A 22,384-nucleotide genomic window follows, 5' to 3' on the forward strand; every position below is an offset into this window, starting at 1 on the left:
GACCCAAGATCATAAATGGAATTGGAATTTCACTCAGAGCTCGGATTACTAAAATATTCATACTAGAAAAAAGAGGGATTTAGAGAAGTGAAGGAAATGCATGCTAGGATGCCTGGGTTCTAGCTGTAGACCTAGACTGATTTACAGAATAAAATTAGGCAATTTCATCATTTTCTCTCTGACTTCTAAAAGCCTCTGCTTAATTTCACAGGAATGTGATAAGAGCAATCAGTTAAGGTAGATGCTAAACTGAGATTAACTGAGAATTAGCTTCCTTAGTTTCTGTTCAGCAACCTCTACATTTATCCCTTGGTAACTGAGATTAGTATGTGACTCATTTACACTTGCAAGAGAAAAAAGAACAGAAATACTGCTATCCAGTCTTTCAGTAGCCCTACACCCAAACATGTTTTGGGTTCATGTCACCTAGACTAAAGTCATCTGGGGTCCCTCCAGAGTAAATGCAAAGAGGTCCCTTTGGAGAGAAATGTGGGGTGACCTGACCTCTTATTTTCTTCACCGTCTTCAGACAAAGCCTATGGGGACACCAGGGGTGGCCCCTCTCTGACCAGATGGAGGCACACAAGGAAGAAGTTGTGCATCAAGTCTGACAATGGGACAGCAAAACAACCCCCCCAATTTGCTAATAAGTGGGTTTTAAAGGTCAGGTTGGAGAAGGAATCATTATCACTGCAAAGATCCTAAGTGCATTACTTTGGTGCCTACATCATCTGCTTCTTAGGGACTGCCAGAATTCACAATGAAAATCTTGCAAACAGCCCTTATTTATTTTTCATATTTTTCTTGTTTCTGACTTGAGACCAGTAGGCATTAAAAGTGCACGAAGTATTTCAGGCATGGAAGGTTATCAGTCTGTTCTGGACCTCCTGTCCCATACAGCCTGCTGTTCTTTTTTTCTGTTCCCTTTAATTCTTCCTCCCCAAATTGACAGCCAATTCAACAACAACAAAAATCTATTCTTCTTCACAGGCTAGTACTGCATGTTCACCCCCCTCAGCCACCTTTCACACAAATTAGACTTAAACAGCATGACAAAACCACGGAAATTGAGAGAAAATAATTAAGAAAGAATTAAAAGAACACAATACGTGTTCTCTTGGTAACGCGGCGCACTGGCAACGCTGCAATCCATTGGGTCGCCAAAGCATGTCCCAGGAATTCCCAAATCCCCTTTGCAGCTGGAACATAAGCCAGAGCTCTCAATGGAGGACCTTCCCAGAGCAGACCCCTAACAATGGCTTTTGCAGCGCGCAACTGGTGCCACACAGCTTGATCTGAGAAACAGGACACTTGAGGATGTGAAGTGGTGGCTGACCTCAAAGGCAGACTAAGGCTCTCTTCAGTAGAGCCCTGAAATTCTTTGTGCAGCTTTCCCTTTGCTATTTTCTGTATTCTTTCACTATCAAGGCTGGCTCAGTTCTGTTCAGATTCTCCATTAACTCTTTGAGTGCCTTGGTAATGTGTGACCATACACAAAGACGTCTCACCATATATATTTGTTCATTATTAAGATTACTATGTCCACCATTCACAAAACTGACATATGTCATACAACAGAAAAAAACCCATGGGCATAGGTTTAATATAAACATATGCTTGCAGTGAAATGTAATTCTTTTCTAGCATAAAGCTTTTTCTTGTTGACTATGGGACAGCTATAGGTGACTAGTTTAGATTAGATGTTGAACTTTTAGTTAGGTGAGGTGAATCTTGCTTCTAACAACATTTGTTATCCTCTTTAGACTTTACCCTTCATGTGTCAGCATGCAGCAAACCAATAACAAACTCCTTCTTGTGTAATGACAATACTCTATAAAGCTAATGACACCTAGGCCACTGATTACTAATTTACATACAGGCAGTATCCCAGAGAGCTTGCAGATTTCCTTACAAAATTCAGTAACATTGCATGAAAATTTGTGTGTTCCTTACAGTTTTCTAGATCTTTAGCTGGTTGAGATCAGCAGAGCAGCACTGATGGCAAATGAATTATATCCTTTTATCCCTTTTGATCTTTTGATGCTTATGTTGGCCTAGAAATACTGGAATCACCATATCTACTTAAGCATAAATATAAATGTGGAGGGCTTGTTTCAAAGTTAAACATGGAAAATCAAGCACCTGAAGTTATGTGTGGGCAGAGACAATGGTCTGATCTTCTCAGGTGCTGATTTCCTGCCACCCCGCTGGAAATCAAAGGGAAGATCATCTCTTTGACCAGATATTTGATCTCTGCTTCGAGGGATCCTCAAGAGGATCCTTTCTTCTTGAGGAATCAGAGTGAGAATGGAAAAAATTGGGCATGGGAAGATCATGTGACTCTGATATCGATCCCTGGTAAATCTTAATGTCTACCCATCCCAGGTTTACAAACCTCTTCTCCTGGCGTGCTGTTGGAATCATATCCACAAGCTACGGAATAGGGTGCAGGGTACACATCCGTCCAGCCCTGGCTTGTACAATTCCGGCTCACATTCCCTAGAAGAAAAGAGAAAAGGATGGTTTAAAAAGAAATGTTCAGCTTGATGTTAACCAAATGTCTGCCTTTTATTGATTCACATGCCAGAACACATTTCTTGTGACACTTAGAGTAAAATTCTCATACTTTTTCTCTGTTACGAAGTGTTCATATTACACAGAATACAAAAACGGGAGGGACCCATTGGGATATAAAGTTCAGACCTCAAAACAAGTACATTTTAATACTGAGGTGCCCACAAAACATCTCTTCTAATGGTACCATAATGCCAGTTGTACCTGGACCTTTGGTTGTTGGCACTGCACCAATATTGTTTGAGAGTGTTATCATCATATTGCCTTTGTTCCTGGAAAATTTTCCATCTAAACAGAGCAGTGAAGTATTTACTTCTCTCACTTTGCTTGTGAGAGGCCAAGACAGGGATAGATAAAGTGCCCATTTCACATTATGCAGGTAAGGTCAGAGGGCTGGGAACTGAATGCAGTCCTCAAAACCCAGATTTTGCATACAAGATGAGCCTTGATCAAATGTGATTCCTGGGAAATCTACTGCACTCTTATCTGAGAATGAAACACTTCAAAAGTTGGTTATGAGGGGAGAAAAAACAGATACTGACAACCTGTATTGCCTGTTTTAACATGTATACTCAAAGGCAGGAAGATTTCCTGGACTCTTAAGCAAGTTGAATGCCTAGGGCCTCCAACTGGCTAAAAAAAACTTAATTAACATAAGGATGTCTCTCTCCTTCAGCCAAAACTGACAAAACCGTGAAGTTCGCATACCTCTGGTACTCTGCACTTCCCGGTCCATCCGGGATCGTAAGGGGGCTGTCCAGTGCAAAGCATTTCTCACTTCGTAAGACATCTCTGCTTCCTGTCCCAGCTCAATCCCACACTGGCTAGGGGCTGTACTGACATGAATCAAGCAAAAGAAGGAGACACCAACAGTCTGACCAGGATAGGCCTTACCCTAAAAGGTTTGTAGTCTAAAAGGCCAAGAGAGGTGTTTGTCAGACAGAAATAACAAAGCAGCGCTACATCCAACAGTACACTGCAAATTCCTCCAGCACCCACTCTAACCACCAGTCCCTACCCTGTCCATCTCATGCAAATCTTATCTCTGTGGCATTCCTTTGGTGTCATTTATCACACAAAACTGCCTGCCTTTCCCAACTAGAAAGTTGGTACAATAAACCAGAATGAACAAACAGTAGTCAAAACTTGCTGCTTAGATGAAGAATAACATCAGTGAAACTCAAGAGCTTTGCAAATATTTCCAACAATGGGGTTCTTTGCACACAGGAATAATAAAACTTCTGCAAACAGGAGCACATCAATTATGCAGCTATGAGTCATGAAAATACTCAAACATCACCTCCAGGAATTTCTGACAATTGAGTCATCTGAACATCTTCCTAACCATAGACCTGTTTTGCACTGAAATCAGCAGCAGCCTATCCCCTGGCTTAATTAGCTTCTTGAATCCCCGTGACAGGTGGATTTTGACACTGAAACTTGCTCCTGTAACTTGTTTTTACAACAGATCTAAACTCCATGAAGGCTCTGGTGGCTTTGTTGATTTTAACAGCTGCTCCAGAAGAAGTTGGCTTTAGCACAGTTTGGTGGGTTGCTGTTCCCCAGGCTTTTTGTGCATGGTCATTGTTTTAATTTCTTTTTACCGGGGCTCATATCGGTATCATAAGAGGTTTTGTGCAAACAAATCAAGGACATGACTGTTCAGTACTTTTTTTTTTTTTTTTTTGAGGTCTTACGTAATATCTGTTATTTCTTCTTCATTACAATGGATCCCATTATCTGAAGTTTTCTGCTTCCTACTTCCTGCTCAAAACTCCTCCTCTCTGTTTGGGGATGACTTGAGTTTTCATGGTGATTTTGATTCTTTCCTTCTTATTCTCAGTGTACTAAGGGGTGCTTCTTTCAGCTTAATTTTGTCATATTTCTCCTATTTCTCCTTTTTAAGTGCACTTCCTCACAACTGTTTGATACTTTTTGTAATTCTTCTCACTGCTCTCAATAACACTTTCAAAATTTGTCTTAATGCTTTAGCAGATGTGGAAACTAAGGTAGGGAGAGGCACAAAGATACAGCATCACTGGGATTAAAAAGATAATAATAATAATGTCCCTGATTTTAGGGAAACTCACTTCCCAGAGAAGTTTTTCTACCACCCTTTGCTGCTCATGTCACTTTTTGATGCACAAATTCACACACATGGTGTGATACAACAGACCTTTCTAATAACTCTTGTATTTTGTACTAGATGTCTGGGAGCTGCAAAAAGTACAAGGTTAGAAGGTACAGATTTTACCACACCACAATTTTGGCTCAAGTGATGGATGATGTCTCCTCTCAGAGCAAACAACATTTCTAATTACTACTATTTACCAGATTACTTTCTATACTGAAAACATAGAATTTGGAAAAGTGCTTCATAAGCTTAGCTCTTAGTTTAAGGTTTAAAGGCAGCAAACTTTAGACTGAAGTACTAAACTGAGATTTTTATGTTACAAGGTCAAATCCCAGCTCTGCCACAGACCTCCAGTGAAACTGCAGCCAGTTCTTGTGATCTCCCTGGGTCTCAGTTTCCCCACCAACAGTAGGACTTTGGTAATAAAGCCTGATCTTCTGTCAATGGGAAGGCAAAGTGGTCAAAGCACCAGCAGTTTTATATGCTGTTTTCCAGAACCACTTCCCATTAACTTCTGTTTCTCACTACTTTGTGTAACACAAATTCTCCCTAGAATGATGCACTAATGAAGTACATTGAAGCCGCAAAACTTCAGTGGCACTATCAGAAAAGACAGAGCTTCTGGACTTGGAAATGGTATCTCCAGCCTTTGAAAGTTCACCAGGTTTCCAAAACTTTCCCATTTCCTATCAGACTGAAGCTAAATCTTTATAAACTGTATTCCTGGAGAATTAATCAGAAAGGAGGTGGGGTTTATAACTCAGTAACATGTAATTAGCAATGCACAGTGGAGGAGATCCACTGAGAGCTGGAAAGCATCCCACTGCCACTAGGTTTGTGCTCTAGGCTCTCCTCTATGTTGTGGAAAAAGGAGGTTCAAGTCCCTGGTGTGAACAGAGTCCCCTCAGTAGGGTGGTATTGGTTAACAGCTTTTTCCCTATCCCAGTCAGGAAATAACCTGCCTTCTGTGGGGTTTGCATTTCATTTTCATCAGAAATGTTACAACTGTCAAACCGCTGCATCTACCCCTAAAAGCCACATCCATTTTGATGAGATGAGGTTTTCCATTTAAAAAAAAAAAAAAAAAATTGAAAAAGCCACAACTAACTCTCATCTACGATAAAATAACCTCATAATGTGTCTTACCAGAACTCAGCTTCCTACTTTCATGGAATCACAGAATGGTTGAGGTTGGAAGGGACTTCTGGAGGTCATCTGATCCAAGCCCCCGGCTCATGCAGACCCACCTAGAGCAGGTTGCTCAGGAGCATGTCCAGATAGCTATTGGATATCCTCAGAAACCTCCAGGGATGGAGACTCCACAACTTCTCTGGGCAACCTGCTCCAGCGCTTGGTCACCCTCACAGTAAAAAAGTGTTTCCTCATGTTCACATGGAGCCTCCTGTATTTGAGTTTGGCCATGGTTAGAAAATGCAAAGGCAATTAAAATGTGCAAGAGGGTCTCATTACTTCAGAAGTGCACTTGTGAATGAGAGCCTTGCATGTAAGAGATGTCCTCTTCTGGGTGCTCTCACAAGCACAGGACAAAATCCCTAGTTCCCATTTCAGGCGTGCACAGTCGTGGCAGAAGCACCAGGCATATGCCCCCATGAGGCTGGGAGACAGTTTAGGAGATGCTGCTACTGATGCTGCAGTGATATACGGCTCTCCAGCTCATCCGCCGCGACTCTGCGTGTGGCAAAGAGGAGGTAAGGCAACTAGGCTAAACCGTTTTCATTGTAGTGTAAATTAAGTGAAATCTCTCCACGGCTGCCAAAAGTGTAAATCATGCATGTTGGGAGCTACCTTGGCTCGGCAGATGCACAATAATTGCTAAGACGCAATAACTCGATTGTGTATCTAAGTCCTGAGCAAAGCACCACAGGGAGACAGTTAGAGGTATCTCAGCACCCCAGCTCTTTCACTACTGTCTTCTCTCTTTGCAGATAGCAGGCGAAAAGAGTTTAAAGATGAGGTTTTAAAGGCAACAAGGTGATGACCTTTTCATAAGGCTCCCTGCCAGACAGGAGGGGATGAATGTACAAAGGGAGCAAAATAACAGTGCAGAAATGAAAGGAAAAAAAACCAAACAAACAAAAGTTAGTTCTCTAGACCTGACAAATATAATGTGCAGCAGTAATCCTTATATAAGCTAAAGGAACTATAGCTACTGCCGGACAACCAGGATGGAAAACTAATCAGTCAGCTTTCCAAAAGTATGCTGTGGTATAAAAGCCGCTGCTTACAGAAGGGAATTACCAGTGCAAATATGAGGCTAGCTAGACCTTTGGCTCATTTATATCAGTGTTTATGGCAGTTAAGGCATAAAACTCTATTGAAAGGCAAGGGGTAAAGCTGCAGGCCTGAATAACCAGTTTTCGGTAAGTTTTACTGCACCAGTGCCTTAAAGGCTCACACGGAGCATGACGGGCCATAATTGTTGAATCAAATCCCCGCATTTCTTGGTCCAGCCCGAGGTACGAGCTCTGCCTCTTTGCAGATATATTGACCACAGAAGTGCAAACGTGTTAGTGGCTTCAGGTCAAGCCCCGGGGAGATCAACAGGGTCTCTCCCAAGATCAACGCCAGCTGGTCTGCAGCACGTTAAACCCTACCCAACTGCAAAGTTAAGCAGACAGGATGGGCCATCCAAGTCAATGCAAACTGCTGTATATATAATATATGTACGTATAATAAAGCACAAGTCTTCCTCATGCGCTACCTCTGCCTGTATTCCTTGCAAACCTGCTTGCAGCGTGCTGTGGCAATTAATGAAGACGTACGTGAAGCACGAGGAGAGGCTGCACTTCCCCTGTACACTTTTGCATCTTTCTAGTACCATGCTTGCCGTAGGACAGGACTTCGCCATCTGGCCCAGCAGCTGCTCCCGGTTTAAGCAAATGATTCTTTAGAGTTCACAAAGCCCTCTCTAATTTCCTAATCTGCATGGTTTGATGGCATGCCTATTATGAAAATGGAATTGATGGTTGTAAGCAATTAGCCAAATGCTCCTATCTTTCCTTCTGATTAGCTCGTGTAGTTGTACAAAATGTGGTACATGGCTCACACCTACCCTAAGCAGCTTTTTCTCACTTGCAGGGTGATTCAGAAACTCTCTGCTCTAGGTAGCAAAGACAGAAGGAAGGAAATCCCCCTGAATGAAAACAAGCAGGACTGGCTAAATTCCGAGACAAGTTTTTGTTAACCCTCCTCACCCCCGTTTCTTTTTAGCATTAAAAAACCCCAGTAAAATTAAAAAAACCCCAACATGTGTAAACTCATGATGGAAATGTCCAAGTATTCTGGAGTTTGCTTCCAGTTTTGTATATTCAGATTTTACTCATTGTTTTAATTCAGTTTCTTCTAAGGATAAAGGCATTGTCCTCTCCTCTTCCTCTCCCATACTACTCTTACCTTTTTTAGTTGGATCTACAAATAACAATGAATTGACATTACTGATACTGATCAGGAGACAAGAAGGATTTTTTTGTCTTTACCCCCTGCTTTTTCTTTTCCCCCAATTGGGTAAAGAGCTGTTGAAGCTTCCTAGGAAGCAGGGCAAGTTAAGCAGCCAAATGACTTTATGGATTTGCATCTTGCATATTGTGGTGATGGTGGAAATATCTTCTCGGCTCCCTCAAATGGAAGTTGCATATGAGGTAGTGTTCCACACACCTAACCACTGAATTTATTTTATTCCTATATTCTGAATTTTTCTTACCTCTTTCTAATAACTCTGATAGCTTTTTATACGTTTGGCTTTCACTTGTACCTTCCAGGTCTATCACCCTTACCTTTTCTTTATATGTTGTGTGAAAACATACCTCTCTATGCTTATTTTAGACCTGCTGATGGACAATTTCATTCAGTACCCCTTCTCTCATACACCATGAAACAAGTATTCCCACCTACTTTCCCCACAACATTCATGCCTGTATTTACCTCTGACTTACACCCTTTCAACCCACATTTTTCTAGATGGAAGAGCATTAACCTAGCTACCCCACTGGTACAGTGTCTGCCCATACCTTTATTCGTACACCGTTCCAATGATGGCCCTGTTCTCCTTTGGATGTGAATCTCCCACTAGAACCTGACAGACCTGCTCAGCTGCACCTTCCATGAGGTCTTCTGGCCTTCATGTTGGTCCCTCTGCTGCCCACACAAACAGCCCAGAGGGCTGACTCCAAGCCTTCTTCCTCTGCCTCCCGGATCCTCATAGCCCTACACAAGGGGTCTAACTCTGCTCTGCAGTGAATATTTATTTTCATCACTGGTCCTTGGGAGAAATGAAGAGATGATGTTCTACAGAAAAACACTGCACACACAATTTATTAATTAGGATAGACTTTCTGGAACAGGAACAAACACAGGCAAAACTTCTAATTCAATTCCCTGATTTATAAAGGTATTTGGGAACAATGTGGAAGAGATATGAATGAAAATGACTTTGCAGATTGGGTTATACCAACCTGTAAAGGACCCGGTAGAGGAATGACATGATTTATTCATGACATATCGGAAGAGAAGTGAGGAGTTAGTGGAACCAAGATAAACCCAGAACATTTTCTTTATAAAAGGTGTTTGATCTGGGTAGGAGTTAAACACTGAACAGGTGAACTGAATAAATGCAGAGAGATAAGTGTACTCCAAGCCATTTGTTGCCTATGTCTAGCTCTTAAGGTTTTTCTCTTTCTTAATTTCTTTTTGCCTCTCATGTGTTTCAAATACACACTTCAGACTCAGAAACATGTCTGCAAGTTTGTGTCATAGGTGAGGTTTTAGCTCTTTGATCTTAGTGCAAGCAAATCTCTTATTGGCTTTTAATGGGAGCCTGAATTCATACAAAGAGATATAAGGTCAGTCATTGCTAAGGGGTGTTCGCTTTTGTCTCCCTCTTGCTTCTTTTGCCCTTTACTGTAATAGCTTCTAAAGGAGAGGGGAAGGTCTGCTCTGAGTAGCTTCTGTCCTGCTTCTCTATCATCATATTCCATGGTCAGAAATCGATTTTTTCAAGCAGAAGCTATTAAAGCAATAGCGGTTCTTATAATTTACTCTTCTTGAGATGCTGCTGAGCCCACTGGTACGTCTCTAGTTCCATTTTTATTATTGATCTGTCCTACTGTTACTGGGAAACACCTGAGACTTTCAGACAGCCACAGCTTGCATTTAACTGGATGCTGAAGGGGTTAGATCTGGGACAAACTTGTGGGGTTAGTCATGACAAGATATTTTCCAAACTTGCTTTATCTGCCTCAGTCATGATCTCACAAGATCATTCTTTCAGTACAATTTCTGCTTAGTATTTCATACTATTTCATAATTTCAACCCATAGTACAAACTAGGGCATGGTATCAGCATGTCACGCGACAGACACAGCCTCCGGTTTCTTCATTTGTTCTCTTTCACATCACTTGGTCTGCAGTTAGTTATTACTGCCACATCTCTGGTGTCCTGAAGCTTACTGCAGCCTGGATTCTGGGAAATCCTCCATTTTCCCTTATCTTCCTTTCCCCTTCCTGCACATTACATTTCTAAGTGTGAAGATCTCAATCCTTAACAAATACAGATAATTCCTCCCTTCTTAGCATCACATGTTCCCCTTAATTAGGCACCTTTTGTAAACTCTATTTATTTCTCACACTAAAAGCAGAGCTGTCAAACTCTGGGACAAATTTCTCATTAGATCTTTTGATATTGCAATCATAGTTTACCAGAAAATATTTACAAGGAAAAGATGCACATTTCTGGATAAGTGGAGGTATAGCAACTCCACAAGGTATGGGGCTGGCAGTGGGCTTTCAACCTAAGGACCTCAACACAGTGTGCACTGGTATCACTGGACATACATGACTTGGGATGCTCTGTAGGTTGGTGGAGAGGCTCAGCTTCTGCTCACAAAACCTTCTCAGCACCAATCCTTCAGAGGAGTGGAGCACATGCATTGTGACAGCTCGGTTGCAATGAAATCTCAAAGGTCTAAAGCAAACCCAAGCTTTAAATAAGCTGTATATCTGGAAAGCCACCTGTGTATTTATACCCGTGCACATTGCTGGAGCCGGCTAACACGAAAAATGTGCTCTTAAATGAGAATGAAAAATCAATACTGATCTGTGGAAATGGGGTCATCCGGCACTGTTCTCTGCCTTGGACCTCCTGTTGTCCCTGTCAAGTGAGAAAAATGAACATCAAACGGGGCTGGAGGCTGCCAGCAGGAGCGTTTGCTCACTTGTCCCCTTTTCTGTGACTTCAAGGTGCGCTGTGCAAATAATTGCCACAATTCCACAAAAACGAGGAGATTTCCTGGCAATTCTGCCTTTGTGATACAAAGGCACATTTGGACCGAGCACCTGAACAGGTCAAAGGCCCTCAGTGAACAAACGTCCATAACAGATGCACTCGACTGCTTGTTTCCTTTTAAATGAGCACTGTAGTAAATAAATAGTGGGTCTGGTTCATTTTGGGGTTCTCAGTGGTAGTGATAATATCTTCTGCTTATCTGCTGCCATCTGCTCATCCCTCTCCTCATTTATTCAGTTTTCGTTCCAGCTTCAAAAGCAATATAGAATAAAGGAGAAAACAAATTGAGGAAAAGAATGCTGGCTCGAGAGAGAGAGAGAGAGAGATTAAGATGTTTTTCAAGCAAATGAGAATCCTTTTTGGAAGGGAGAAAATAAACGCGATTCTCCATATTTGTTTGTTTTATCTACTCATTATAGATCTCTTTTGCATGAGCAAAAGGTTGGGATTCATCTTACCTAACTTTTACCATGGAAATGTAGGGAGTCTAGTCTAAAGTAGACTATCAGGTTCCCTGTAGAGGCCATATCAGACACCCAAAGGTCATCTTAACCCTTCCTGAGAAATGTCATGGGATAACCCATGTCCTGGAAGTGCTGGAGGGAGAAATTAGACAAGGAGTTTAGATTAGATGCTTAATGTTAAGTGCCCACGGTTCAGTGGGAGGAACCTCATCCATATGTTTAACCAACCAAAAAGAAAGGCAGCTCCCTGGAGTCCCTATCCATGTCCTGCTTACAAATTTCATTTAACTATTCCAGGACATGGCTATACTCTGCTCCTTGACTCACCCTGAGCCAACAGGGACTCAAATGTGTTTGGAGGGCTCCACGTGACGACCATGCATGCTTGCAGGTGGCATCAGTGGAGCTACCTGCAGTAGTCTATTTAACCACTTCCTTCAATATTTGCAGGGGCTCATTCTCATGGTATTTCATGAGAAGCTCTTCCCTTTGCTCTGTGCAGCTGTGTAGAGTTGTCTGTGTGTGCCAGAACTGGAAGGGGTGGGGAGCAGTGGTAGGTTGGTATTGCTTCAGTCTGAACCACTAGGACCTGGACGTGAACAGTAAATGACATCCATCCAATGAATTTGACTTGATTGCTTCTGTCCTAATGAAGTTGGATAATGCTACAAAGGATTAGTCAAAGTGAAGGTATGGAGCGAAGGTGTCATTTCCAAATCTCTCTACAGATGAATCAGGAAAAAAAAAAATGAGATGACAGAATTAGACCTTTGCTGTCCATCGTACTGAATTTGCCAAAAGGCCATCAGTCAGAAGCTGGGAATGATATGAACCATGTTTTGTGTGTAAGCGCTCACAACAGCTGAGATGTACATAGGAACAAATGGTAGTTAAAATAACTTTGGGCACAATATGAAAAAAGAGAATGACAAGAGACAATAAAAAAGCTCTTGATTTATATCTGTCAAATTGAAATGTACCACAGAGAAAAAGGTACCTTTTAAATTCAAATGAAAAAGCTATCTGACAGAAGAGTATGAATGTGCAAGTTCAAAATGATAGAAGACAAAAAAAAAAAAAAAAAAAAGGACAGTCTTCACGATGGCTGATGATTTAAAACATCCACAGTAACATAATAAGATCCATGATTTCTCAGGTAAGTCTCAGGGCTCTGCTTATGCAAAAATGGCTTGTGTAATGACTTTAGGTCAGATTCTGAATGCTAATGCTGGTATAAACTTGAATTACTACAAGTTTAAAAAACTGTAAACCCAGAGAATTTGTTTCCAAGTTCTTTACATATAAGACAACATTTGCATACAACTTGCAATGATATTAAACACACAAGTGATTTAGATACATCAAAAAATTTTGTCTATGTGTCTGTGGATAAGCAGATTTGGTCCACCTATAGCTGAGATACTGAGTCTGTTCTGAATTACTCCATAGATTTCCCTCCATGAACAGTGCAGAAATCATAGGCTGATTCAAACCACAGAGAAACACCTCCAGGACATATGGGATGTGCCTCTCTCTTTACTGCAGAAGAAAACCCATATATCTGGCTAGATTTAATGTTGAGCTTTCATATGGCTAACATTAGATGATACTGACCCTGATTACCCGCACCATGTAGACAGAAAGGAGCAAGGCTGAAATCAGTAGAAAACCCATCTTGATTAATGTATGATCTTGTTTAAATTCAGGAGTTTATAAAACCCTTGACCGGATTGAATCATCTTTCTCATACAGCCTAGACCTTTTAGATCCTAATCGCCATGTAGAAGAAGAAAAGCTCGCTGTTTTCATGAATCAATGCTGATAAATATACTTGTCATTTCAAAATTCCTGTTTAAGAGAAAAGATCAGAAACCTAAACACTTATTGCTCTGCACAAATATGAACCTTAGAGGTGATGCACAATACACCTGCCAAATTTTGTAGCTGGTGTTAGCCACAGGAGTCTGGTTACATGACTCTCTTCCCACCCTAGTTCGTGCCTGAAGAACTGCATGAAACCTTCTGAATGAGTGCCATGGAAATCAGTCAAACAAGCTGTGAGTGACCTAAAAGCTGTCAACAATAAACACAGACAGCTTCATGCTCATTCTAAGACTCCAGGTAGCCAGTAAAAGCATCGCTTTCATGGATATCCAAAGCCAGATATGACTTGGAGGATTTGCTTCTCAGCATGTAGGATTTGGGACTGCTAAACAGGACAAAGAGCAGCAGCTTGAAGATAGGAAACGTCCTGAGTCAGATGGACAGCGTTCCTAGCAGTGACATTCAAGGGAGGGGAAATAATTTTGCTGAGACAACTCAGGATTCACCTGAGACCAACACTTGCAGTCTTGGCTTGCCTTTATAGCTCATAATCCACAAATTATATCTGAATATTCAGTGAACAGGTGCAGAACTGAGTCCCTCACCCTCATGGCAGTCAGTGAGAGACACGGTCCGGTCTCTTTCCCTCTCTGTATCTTTGGCTCACTGCATATGAAATGCTGTAGGTCCATCAGAAGAACATGCAGAAGCAGTCCTGGAGATGTCCTGGATCCTTAACATCATCTAATCACTTTAAAAGCTCATCAAAGCTATCTCCAAAGTTAGTTTTTACTTCCCACATAAATCCCCACTGGAACCTTCCTCCAGTTTCTACTGTGATCCTATTCATGGCAGTTTGCATATTCTGCTTTTGTTGGATTTTGGCTTAAGCTTGTCTTTCCCCTTCTTGATTTCACTGTTGCAATGCAAACTCTCGCCTTGTGTTTTACCAAACTAAGCAAGTGTCCCTAAGACGTGCTCTTCCAGCCTCTTGTAGTATGATGGGCTTTTTATTTACCAGAATATCTATCTTCCACAGTTTCAGTTTATCTTTGTCATTTACATGCAACAGGGGGAGACTAAAAAGCAGTGGCAACATTTTTGGAAACCACCGTAAGATGAGGCAAGTCATCTCCTACCCTCTTGTAGTCTGGAGGACCAAGAAGAGTAGCCTTGGAGACACCACCCTACTCCAGTGGCTCCACAGTTAATCTCAGGATCCTTCCAAGGACTAACCCTGGCCCAATGATCTGACTGGTACAAAGCATGATTAAGGAATGATGATGTCCAGTATTCAAGAGGACATGTGAAAATTTCATCAATGCTTCAGGTGGTGCAGTGGTGCAACCCCCACCCCGTTTTCTCTCTTTGACCGCTTTATGACCTCAGGAATTCCTGCCAGACTGCAGCCCTTGTTTAGTGAGTTGGTCAGTTAGGCACCCCTTAATTGTACCAGAAACTCCTACATGGTTGATGCGGGGAGTGAGAACAGTCAGTTATCCCCTGACAGCTTTGAAACATAACCGAGTGGAGCAGTATCATCGTTACTGGAATTCCAGTAATTACCGACCTGGATTGTGGCTCAGATGGAAATTTACTGATGACTAAAGCCAATCATCTCACAGTCCTACAAAACAGCAGTCCTAGGTGAGGCCCTTTGAGCTCTCCTGGACTGCAGCGGGCTGCACCAGCACCTCCCTCTGAGCGGGACGCCTCTCAGAGTTAGCAAACTCTTAAAGTTTGCTAAAATCGGAGGTCCATTGCCAAAGACCAACAGTGGAGCCTGGGCTGAAACCCTTCACTCCTTGAGGCTCAACCCTCACCTGTTGAAAAATGCCAAGGCATTCAACATGAACATTTCACTGAACTCAAGGGGAATTTTTAACAGCTATATCTTTTTTTATATATATATATATGTATATAAATATATATATCCATGTCTGTGCGTATGCATATGTAAATCAATTTGAGTAGTCTGTAGATGTACGATTTAATTACAAAGTGAGTCTTATACTGCTGCTAAATATATACATATATATTATCCTTATTCACATAAACCGTTGACCAAGTCTGAGACTAAGATTCGACCTAGCCGCACCTAGACTCCTCTCTGAAAAAGAGTTTAGAAAGCAAGGAGGTCTATTCTGAACCTTGTGACTCAACGGGAGGGTCCTCCTTATCCCCTGCATCCACGATCTCTCTGTGAATCACTCTAACTCAAGCGCAACTTAATTTTCCTTTATGCACTAGTAATAGAGCGAACCTTGCCATCTTCAAATCTTTAACTAAGTCGCTGTTTTGATTAATTTTGTCTAATCACTTTGATAATCGACTGGTGATTGAGTGGTATTAAAATATCACAATCAAATCCTGTGATTTGCCGCAAGTATATTCTAAACTGCTACTAAATCAAACTGTGTAAAGTCACTCATTCATGACAAATTAACATAAGCAGCAGGATTCACAAATCTGCATTCGCGACAGGTGGTCAATCAAAGTGGTATTTTCATAATCTGTGATCTATGATATATTAGGCAAGTTTCCATTACCAGTTTCCTGACTGCTTCTTTGCATTATCTCTTCTTTATTTGTGCACGAATGTCACAACAGTTCTCTGAGAACTTCTGTTGTCTTCTTGTGATAAGGCTTTAGAATTTCAATCCGTTGGAGCAGGTTATGTCTAAATGCAATAGGAGGATGGCAGGGCATGAACTGGTACTGGATGGCAATGCCAGCTAGACTCTCTGATGGCTTCCTACCCACATAAAAATGCACTGATGACAACACCTGCTCCAGACAGCACTATCACAGTTTGGCTACACCTGTGAAGTTTTGCACTCTCCACTAGTCCGGCAAAAGTATAAATCCATGGTGCGGGATCCATCAATGCCAACAGGTTCTATTTCCTTGTTTTGGCAGTGTATTTCTAACACCAGGAAAGAGTTGGTGTTTGCTGCAAAAATGATGAAGAAAACAAGTAAGGGCATGAAGGCATTATGTATTGGAGGATGGGGGGAGATCAGGAACTTGGGGAGCAGGGGAGGGAAGATACGGCTGAAGCTGCAGTGATATCTGATAACAGTGCCGGTATTGTTTCAATGCACTTGACCAACATTAAAGGCTTTTGAGCTGAACTATGTAAATGCATGCAGATGTTGGTGTGCTCAGCTCCACACAGGGAAGCTGCCATGCCTGGGTGACCTAGAAGTGGCACTACCTGCCTGCAGAGAGGCAGGATCTGGACAGCCCTGTTCGAGATGGCTTGACAACAGGAATATACCAGAATTAATGATGAATCGCAGTCCCTGCAGCCAGTAGGCCCACTAAGCACAAGGAAGGGAAGTAGAGCAGGAAAGAGAAGTAAAACGCGTTCATGAGGGAAGGGAAAGGAGAGCAGAAGTAAATTTTGAGCACCAGAGGAAAAAAGGAGTTTGGCAATCCTGAAATCCAGAAGGATTTCACCCTCATTGAGTGGGATTCCGGAGCCTGGATATTGCCATCCCCTCACCCTTAAGTCAATTAATCTCATAGTTGAAGCTTAAAAACTGTCAGTGCTAATTTTTACAGTTTAACTTGTGCATGATGGACAACTTGCTTTTGGAGAAACTGTGGGAAACAAATCCTTATTACAAATGTCATCTTTTATGTATTGAAAGAAAGCTGGAACGCTCTGGTCAAGGGATAGCAAGTAATGTACTTTAATAATGAAAGGTGCCAAAAATATTTTCATCCATCTCCTTCACATGGTACTGACGAATGTCATGAAATAATGAAAATCTTCTGGATTTGTGAATGGCATAAAAATTTAATGTCAAATGACATCAGGACTATGCTAGGCATTTTAAGGTTTCTAAATGCCACGAGTTATTTTATCCTTTATTTACCATGAGAAAGGATATTCGTCATTTGAAGAGCATATTCTCTATTAGGCAGGAAATCACATTAACTCTTTATTTCCCAGTATTTCACCCTTTTCTGCTATAAATATAAAAAAGATTTTCTCTTGCTTACAACTTTGGTATAAGCTTTCATGTTCCTGCAAAGGGATCAAAGACTAAGACATAAACATTAACCAGATGATTGATTTCCTTGAAAGCTATTCAATCTTACTCACTACTACAAAGGAAGAACTGCTTCACAAATTTTAATGGCATTAATTTTGCAACAAATCCTATAAAACAAGAGGCAATCTTACCCTCCCTTTACCTGTGCTTTCCACATTTGTATATGATTGTGCAAAGTGCATATCTCAGAAAATCAAAGCTGTTGGTTTTGCTCTGGAAATGGCATTAGTTTCTCTGTTTACAGAAGGAGATGCTAGCACGTATGCTCTGCAAAGGTGGGATTCGCCCATATTGTAAGACATTCACATCTGCCAGAGCCACTCTACAATCATTTGATCCCAAATGGAGAGAAGTATGTGGTTTATTGATGTTATTCAACTCATCCTGAAGTTGAAGTCTAAAAGTCAGCTGAATGGCACATCTAAAGAGCCTATTTCTCACCACTGACTGTAAAACAAGCTCAGAGGTAGGTTTACATATGGAAAACTCTAAAATCAGTTGATATGGATGCCATTCCAGGTTAGAAATTAGTTCCCTAAATGCAGGTATCTTAGCACCAGTTGAGGCATCCTCATGGATTTCTTAGAAGCCCCAGAGTATCTCAAATGGCACCAGATGCCTGTGTTTAGGAAAGTGAATGGAGCTCTCAGCGTCTAGAGAGTAGGTGCCTACCTGCGAGCTCAGTGTCTGCACTTCTGCTACACTCAACAGAAAATTTTTCAATGCAGCAAATGACATCTAAAGAGCTGTTCAGGTTCCTACATACAGTTGTCTGTTGACTGCACTGACTAGATTACTGTTGATGTTAATAGGATCGTAGACACCTATCCCGTACAGACACATCTGCATTAGAAACAGCAGAGATTAAGAGTGCTGAATCCACTTTCTCCAACAAAGCAAGTCACCTTGTGCTTTACCATACTAAATGAGGAGAAATAGGCATTTCCACAGTGCTGCTCATTGGATCTCTTTAAGTGGATAATCTATGATGAGCTGAATCATGCCCTAGCCACCACTGACCAAACCAGCCAGCTCTCCAGTGACTGGAAACCTTGGATGACAGTCAGATGCAGAAAACTACATTTAACTACATGAGGAAACTCATCCAAGGCAATGTGAAATCCCCCTAGAAGGCTACTGACATTGCCAGCTGCAAGGCTAGATGACATTTGCTGAGCTCACTGCTGACAGAACTGCACAAATGCCAGCAGCCACGCTACAACGTGGGTATGCAGGGAAAGGTCACAGGCTGGCTTGCGTTTGAGGCTCGTTCTTGGCCTGGCACATCGAGATAAGTGCACAGAGAGCCCAAGTGATGCCCTGACTGCTCTCGGTAAAGTCTGGACTTCTCCCAGAATAGGAACCATTCATTTACCTAAGCATAGGTTTTTTGAGATACCCTTAAGTACCCGAGACATCCAATGACACATGAACTATGGGAGAACTGCACCTTTCTGCAGGGGATCCTGGACACCAGCTGAGATGTCCTAGTTCTGGAGAGCAGTAGATGCCTCTGAATGGGCAAGTTTATTGAGTCTCATAAGCCTATCCTAGCGCACAATTAAAGGCATCCCACTTGCATTAGCTTAAGTTCAACACAGCCACAATTATATATATATATATATGATCATATATATACACACACAATATAATATATATTATACTTTCCTCATTGCTCTGCTCTGGTGGGATGAAGTATTAGAAAAACTTCTTAGAGAGTTTTTTTCTTCCTGTTTAACTAACTCTGCTGGGTCTCTAAAACCCAGTGAGCAAATATTGTGCTGAGGAGAGGAGAGGACACAAACCAGCAACAGCAGGCAATTGTTCCACATGGCTGGACCAATGCACAGGGGTCTTCTCCTGCAAGATGTGATGTTACAGCAGCTTCTGCCTGCTTTCCTTGGGTGTTGACACAGCAGTCATGAACTATGGGGGAGTTTTGGAAACAGGGAGGTTATAGGACTAGGATAGGACTCTGGGGATTTTGAATTTCCCTTCTGGGTCTGCAAAGACTTTTGGTGTGGCCTTGGGCAAGTCATGTAATCAGCGTGTGCTGGTTAATCAGTGTAGTGTCCTGGCCTGTTAAACAGGGATGATATTGTATCCTTACTACCATTCATAATCTATCATGTGCGTTTGGACTGCAAGGCTGTAAAAGTGGAGACTTAACAGCTCTGTGCATAATCTCTAGTGCAAAAGAGCTTAATTCTCTGTGGAGGCCTGCAGGGCTACTATAATAAAAATAGTAAATAATGACTATAAACTACCAGGAGACAAAGAGTCCTGTTGCTGCATGGCCCTTGAGACCTGAATTTTAAATTAAAGCTTCCCAGAACACCTCGAATAGTGAGTTAAGCTACTTCCCCCATTAACCTTCCTGGCCCATTATTTGTCAGGATAATTTCTTGGCCTGTGGCCAAATTTGTCATTTCAGCAGAAAAATACTTTATTACATACAGTTCCAGCTTGTTTATTTTATGTCAGAGACTTAATTAATTGTAGTGTTAAACTCCTCGTTTTGTACAACAAACGTACTATTACACAGGTTGATTCAATTTTCACCGCACAACAGCCACGTTACTGCATTTCACCACGAGCCATTTTTGCATCCCTGTGATGCAAGAAGGAAAGGGAGGATGCTCCAACGGTTTGGGCATTCATGTATGGCTTGGAAACCTCCTTTACCTTGTGCAAAGAGTTTGTTTCTCCCTCTGATTATACCAAGAAGCTTCCCCTGTGATACGATGTGAAACCCCACAGGCAGTGAAACCATAAAAACATTTCAATGGGATGAGCTGTCTGGTTTTACTTACCGAGAAAAGTGGTGAGGAACCTGAAGTACTTTGGGCAGGGCCGTACCACAACTTCTCCCACCTCCGCTTCAGGCCAACACGTGATGTTGTCCCATTGCCTTCTGCAACCTGGGGAAAATAGACAAGCAGATGGTAGAACGAGCACGGCTGGTATCTGCTGGATGAAGCAGAGGAACCGGGGCAGAGCAGAGCAGCTGTGCAAAGGCATGTGGAGCCTACCACCTCGGTGCAGGCACCTTTGGGAAGGAAAGGCACAGAAATATTTTATTTAAACATGTGGCTTTCAGCTACCCCAGTCCCTGAAGTTCAGCACTGGTGGTGTCTGTAATTTTCCAGAAATTGGCACAGAAAGAACAGCAGATAAGTGCAAGAATCAGGCAAATCAGAGTTAGCACAGAACACTGCCTTTTTTTAGATGAAAAAGGCAGAAATGCCTAATTAAATATCTCTCTTCCTTGCTCTTATCTCTCCCTGTTGCATTAAAACACCTGGTCTGAAAATGTGAGACATGCTCCTCTTCCTTCTTTGCTTCCCCCAAACTTCTGTCACCAGCTTTTTCTTCCCCTTGCAATGAGATGATTGTGCAGGGTATGTGCTCAGCCAGAAGGGGACACTGATGACGATCAAGAGATCAGGAGCCAAATCCCTTCTCAAGAAGCAGTTTTTCTCCTTAAAAAGGGAGAAGGCACAAAACACTCCTGGAGGCTGAGGAGGGACAGTGTTGCCAGGAGATGCTCTCTGCGGAAGGGTGGTGCAAGGTGGTACACTCCTAACGACCCAAGCTCGGAATGAAGGTGTAACCAATGGAGCTAACTTCAGGGAGAAAACATAGGGGTTTGTAAATATTAAGCATTTCTGAAGATTTTCTGGATAGAATACAAAGTTTCTGGGAGAAAAAAAAATCGCATGTTCTTCCTACAGAGTTATAATATGCTGTTCTGATTTTGCCCTTTTATTTCTGCTTTCTCAAAATACATTAATGATGTCACATACATGCTGCACTGTTGAATAATGTAAGATCAACACTGAAACCCAAAGGACTTGGCAGACCTGAATTAAAAAAAAATCAGACATGTTTTTGCCTCAACACGTTACATATTTTAGAGTTCTTACTAGTGAAAATGTTTTTTTTCCCCCTTCAAATTTCCAACAGACAAGGCACTTCAATTGCTGCCTGGGTTAGATAGATGGGTTGTCAACAGATTTCATTTTTTTATAGCACCTCTGCTCTTGGTTATTTGTCATTACCATTAGATTGCAACACTTCCCCAAATGTGACTAACGTGTTGCTGTTAAGGTCAACAGCCTAACACGAGAAACTAGAATATGAAGGAGAAACCTTTGAGAAAATACTTTTCACATGCAAGCGGAGGGAACTATGAAAACCACTGTCAAGCTGCATTTCTTGGTAATTATATCCCGATCTGAAATTCCTCCTTTAAATCATCTTTTACTACTTGAGCTAAGAAAAAGGCTGGTGTCATCATCAGTCTGTTCAGACTGAGGCAGCGTGCTGTCTCAGATCAATAAAGAGAGCACACAAAAATGCTTTGAAGCTGAAAAAGAGCCCTCAGCTCTCTTTCAAAGTTATTTTACAGGTTTTTCCTTCCTTCTTTCATGAGCAAACAGAACTTTTCAAATAAAGTCCCGAGGTGAGTTTATCGGAGCCTGAAAAATGGCATAACTGATGGTATCTTCTTCGTGCATGCTCTTCTGTAGCATTCATTAAAATTCAGTTTTCAGGTTTCTCATACCAGGTGCAAAGCTCAGTTTCCACAGCGTTATACTTACCAGCCACCAAACAGCCAGCAGGTCCAAAAGTATTAAGATATTAGATATTCTGCCCATGGAAAATAGATGATTTCATGACACGACCTTTCATGTTCTACAGACTTTTCCTCCATCAACCTCAATAAATTAGAGTGCACTCATTACCTCAGGACAGGTTATAATGCAAAATAAAATACAAGGTGATAGTATCAGACAGCTTTTTAAATGTCCTGAATTACACACTTTGGGAATTTTTGTGATCTGGATCTTCTTCTGTGTTAGCATTTTTCACCACCACCTGTGATGCATGAAAAAAGCTTTTAGGTGTTCACTTTTGTATCAAAAAAGCTCTCTTTGATTAAAATAAAGTGAAGACACACAAGACTGGCCTTGCAAGACACACAAAGTGGATCTTTAAAAATTATTGCCTCTGTAAAGAC

At 41.6% G+C, this 22,384-nt stretch overlaps 1 protein-coding gene across 1 annotated transcript in view; it reads right to left on the reverse strand.

The window, feature by feature from the left end:
* Positions 1-22,384, reverse strand: part of VIPR1 (vasoactive intestinal peptide receptor 1) — a 136,039-nt gene that overhangs the window by 38,911 nt on the left and 74,744 nt on the right. Inside the window, exons 4-5 of the mRNA XM_075706532.1 lie at positions 20,175-20,282; positions 2,396-2,499 (exon numbers count right to left, since the gene is read on the reverse strand). Coding sequence (XP_075562647.1) covers positions 2,396-2,499; positions 20,175-20,282 — 212 coding nt within the window. The remainder of the gene's footprint in view (positions 1-2,395; positions 2,500-20,174; positions 20,283-22,384) is intronic.

The sequence above is a fragment of the Pelecanus crispus genome, chromosome 2 (assembly GCF_030463565.1).
Source record: "Pelecanus crispus isolate bPelCri1 chromosome 2, bPelCri1.pri, whole genome shotgun sequence".
NCBI classification, from domain to species: domain Eukaryota; kingdom Metazoa; phylum Chordata; class Aves; order Pelecaniformes; family Pelecanidae; genus Pelecanus; species Pelecanus crispus.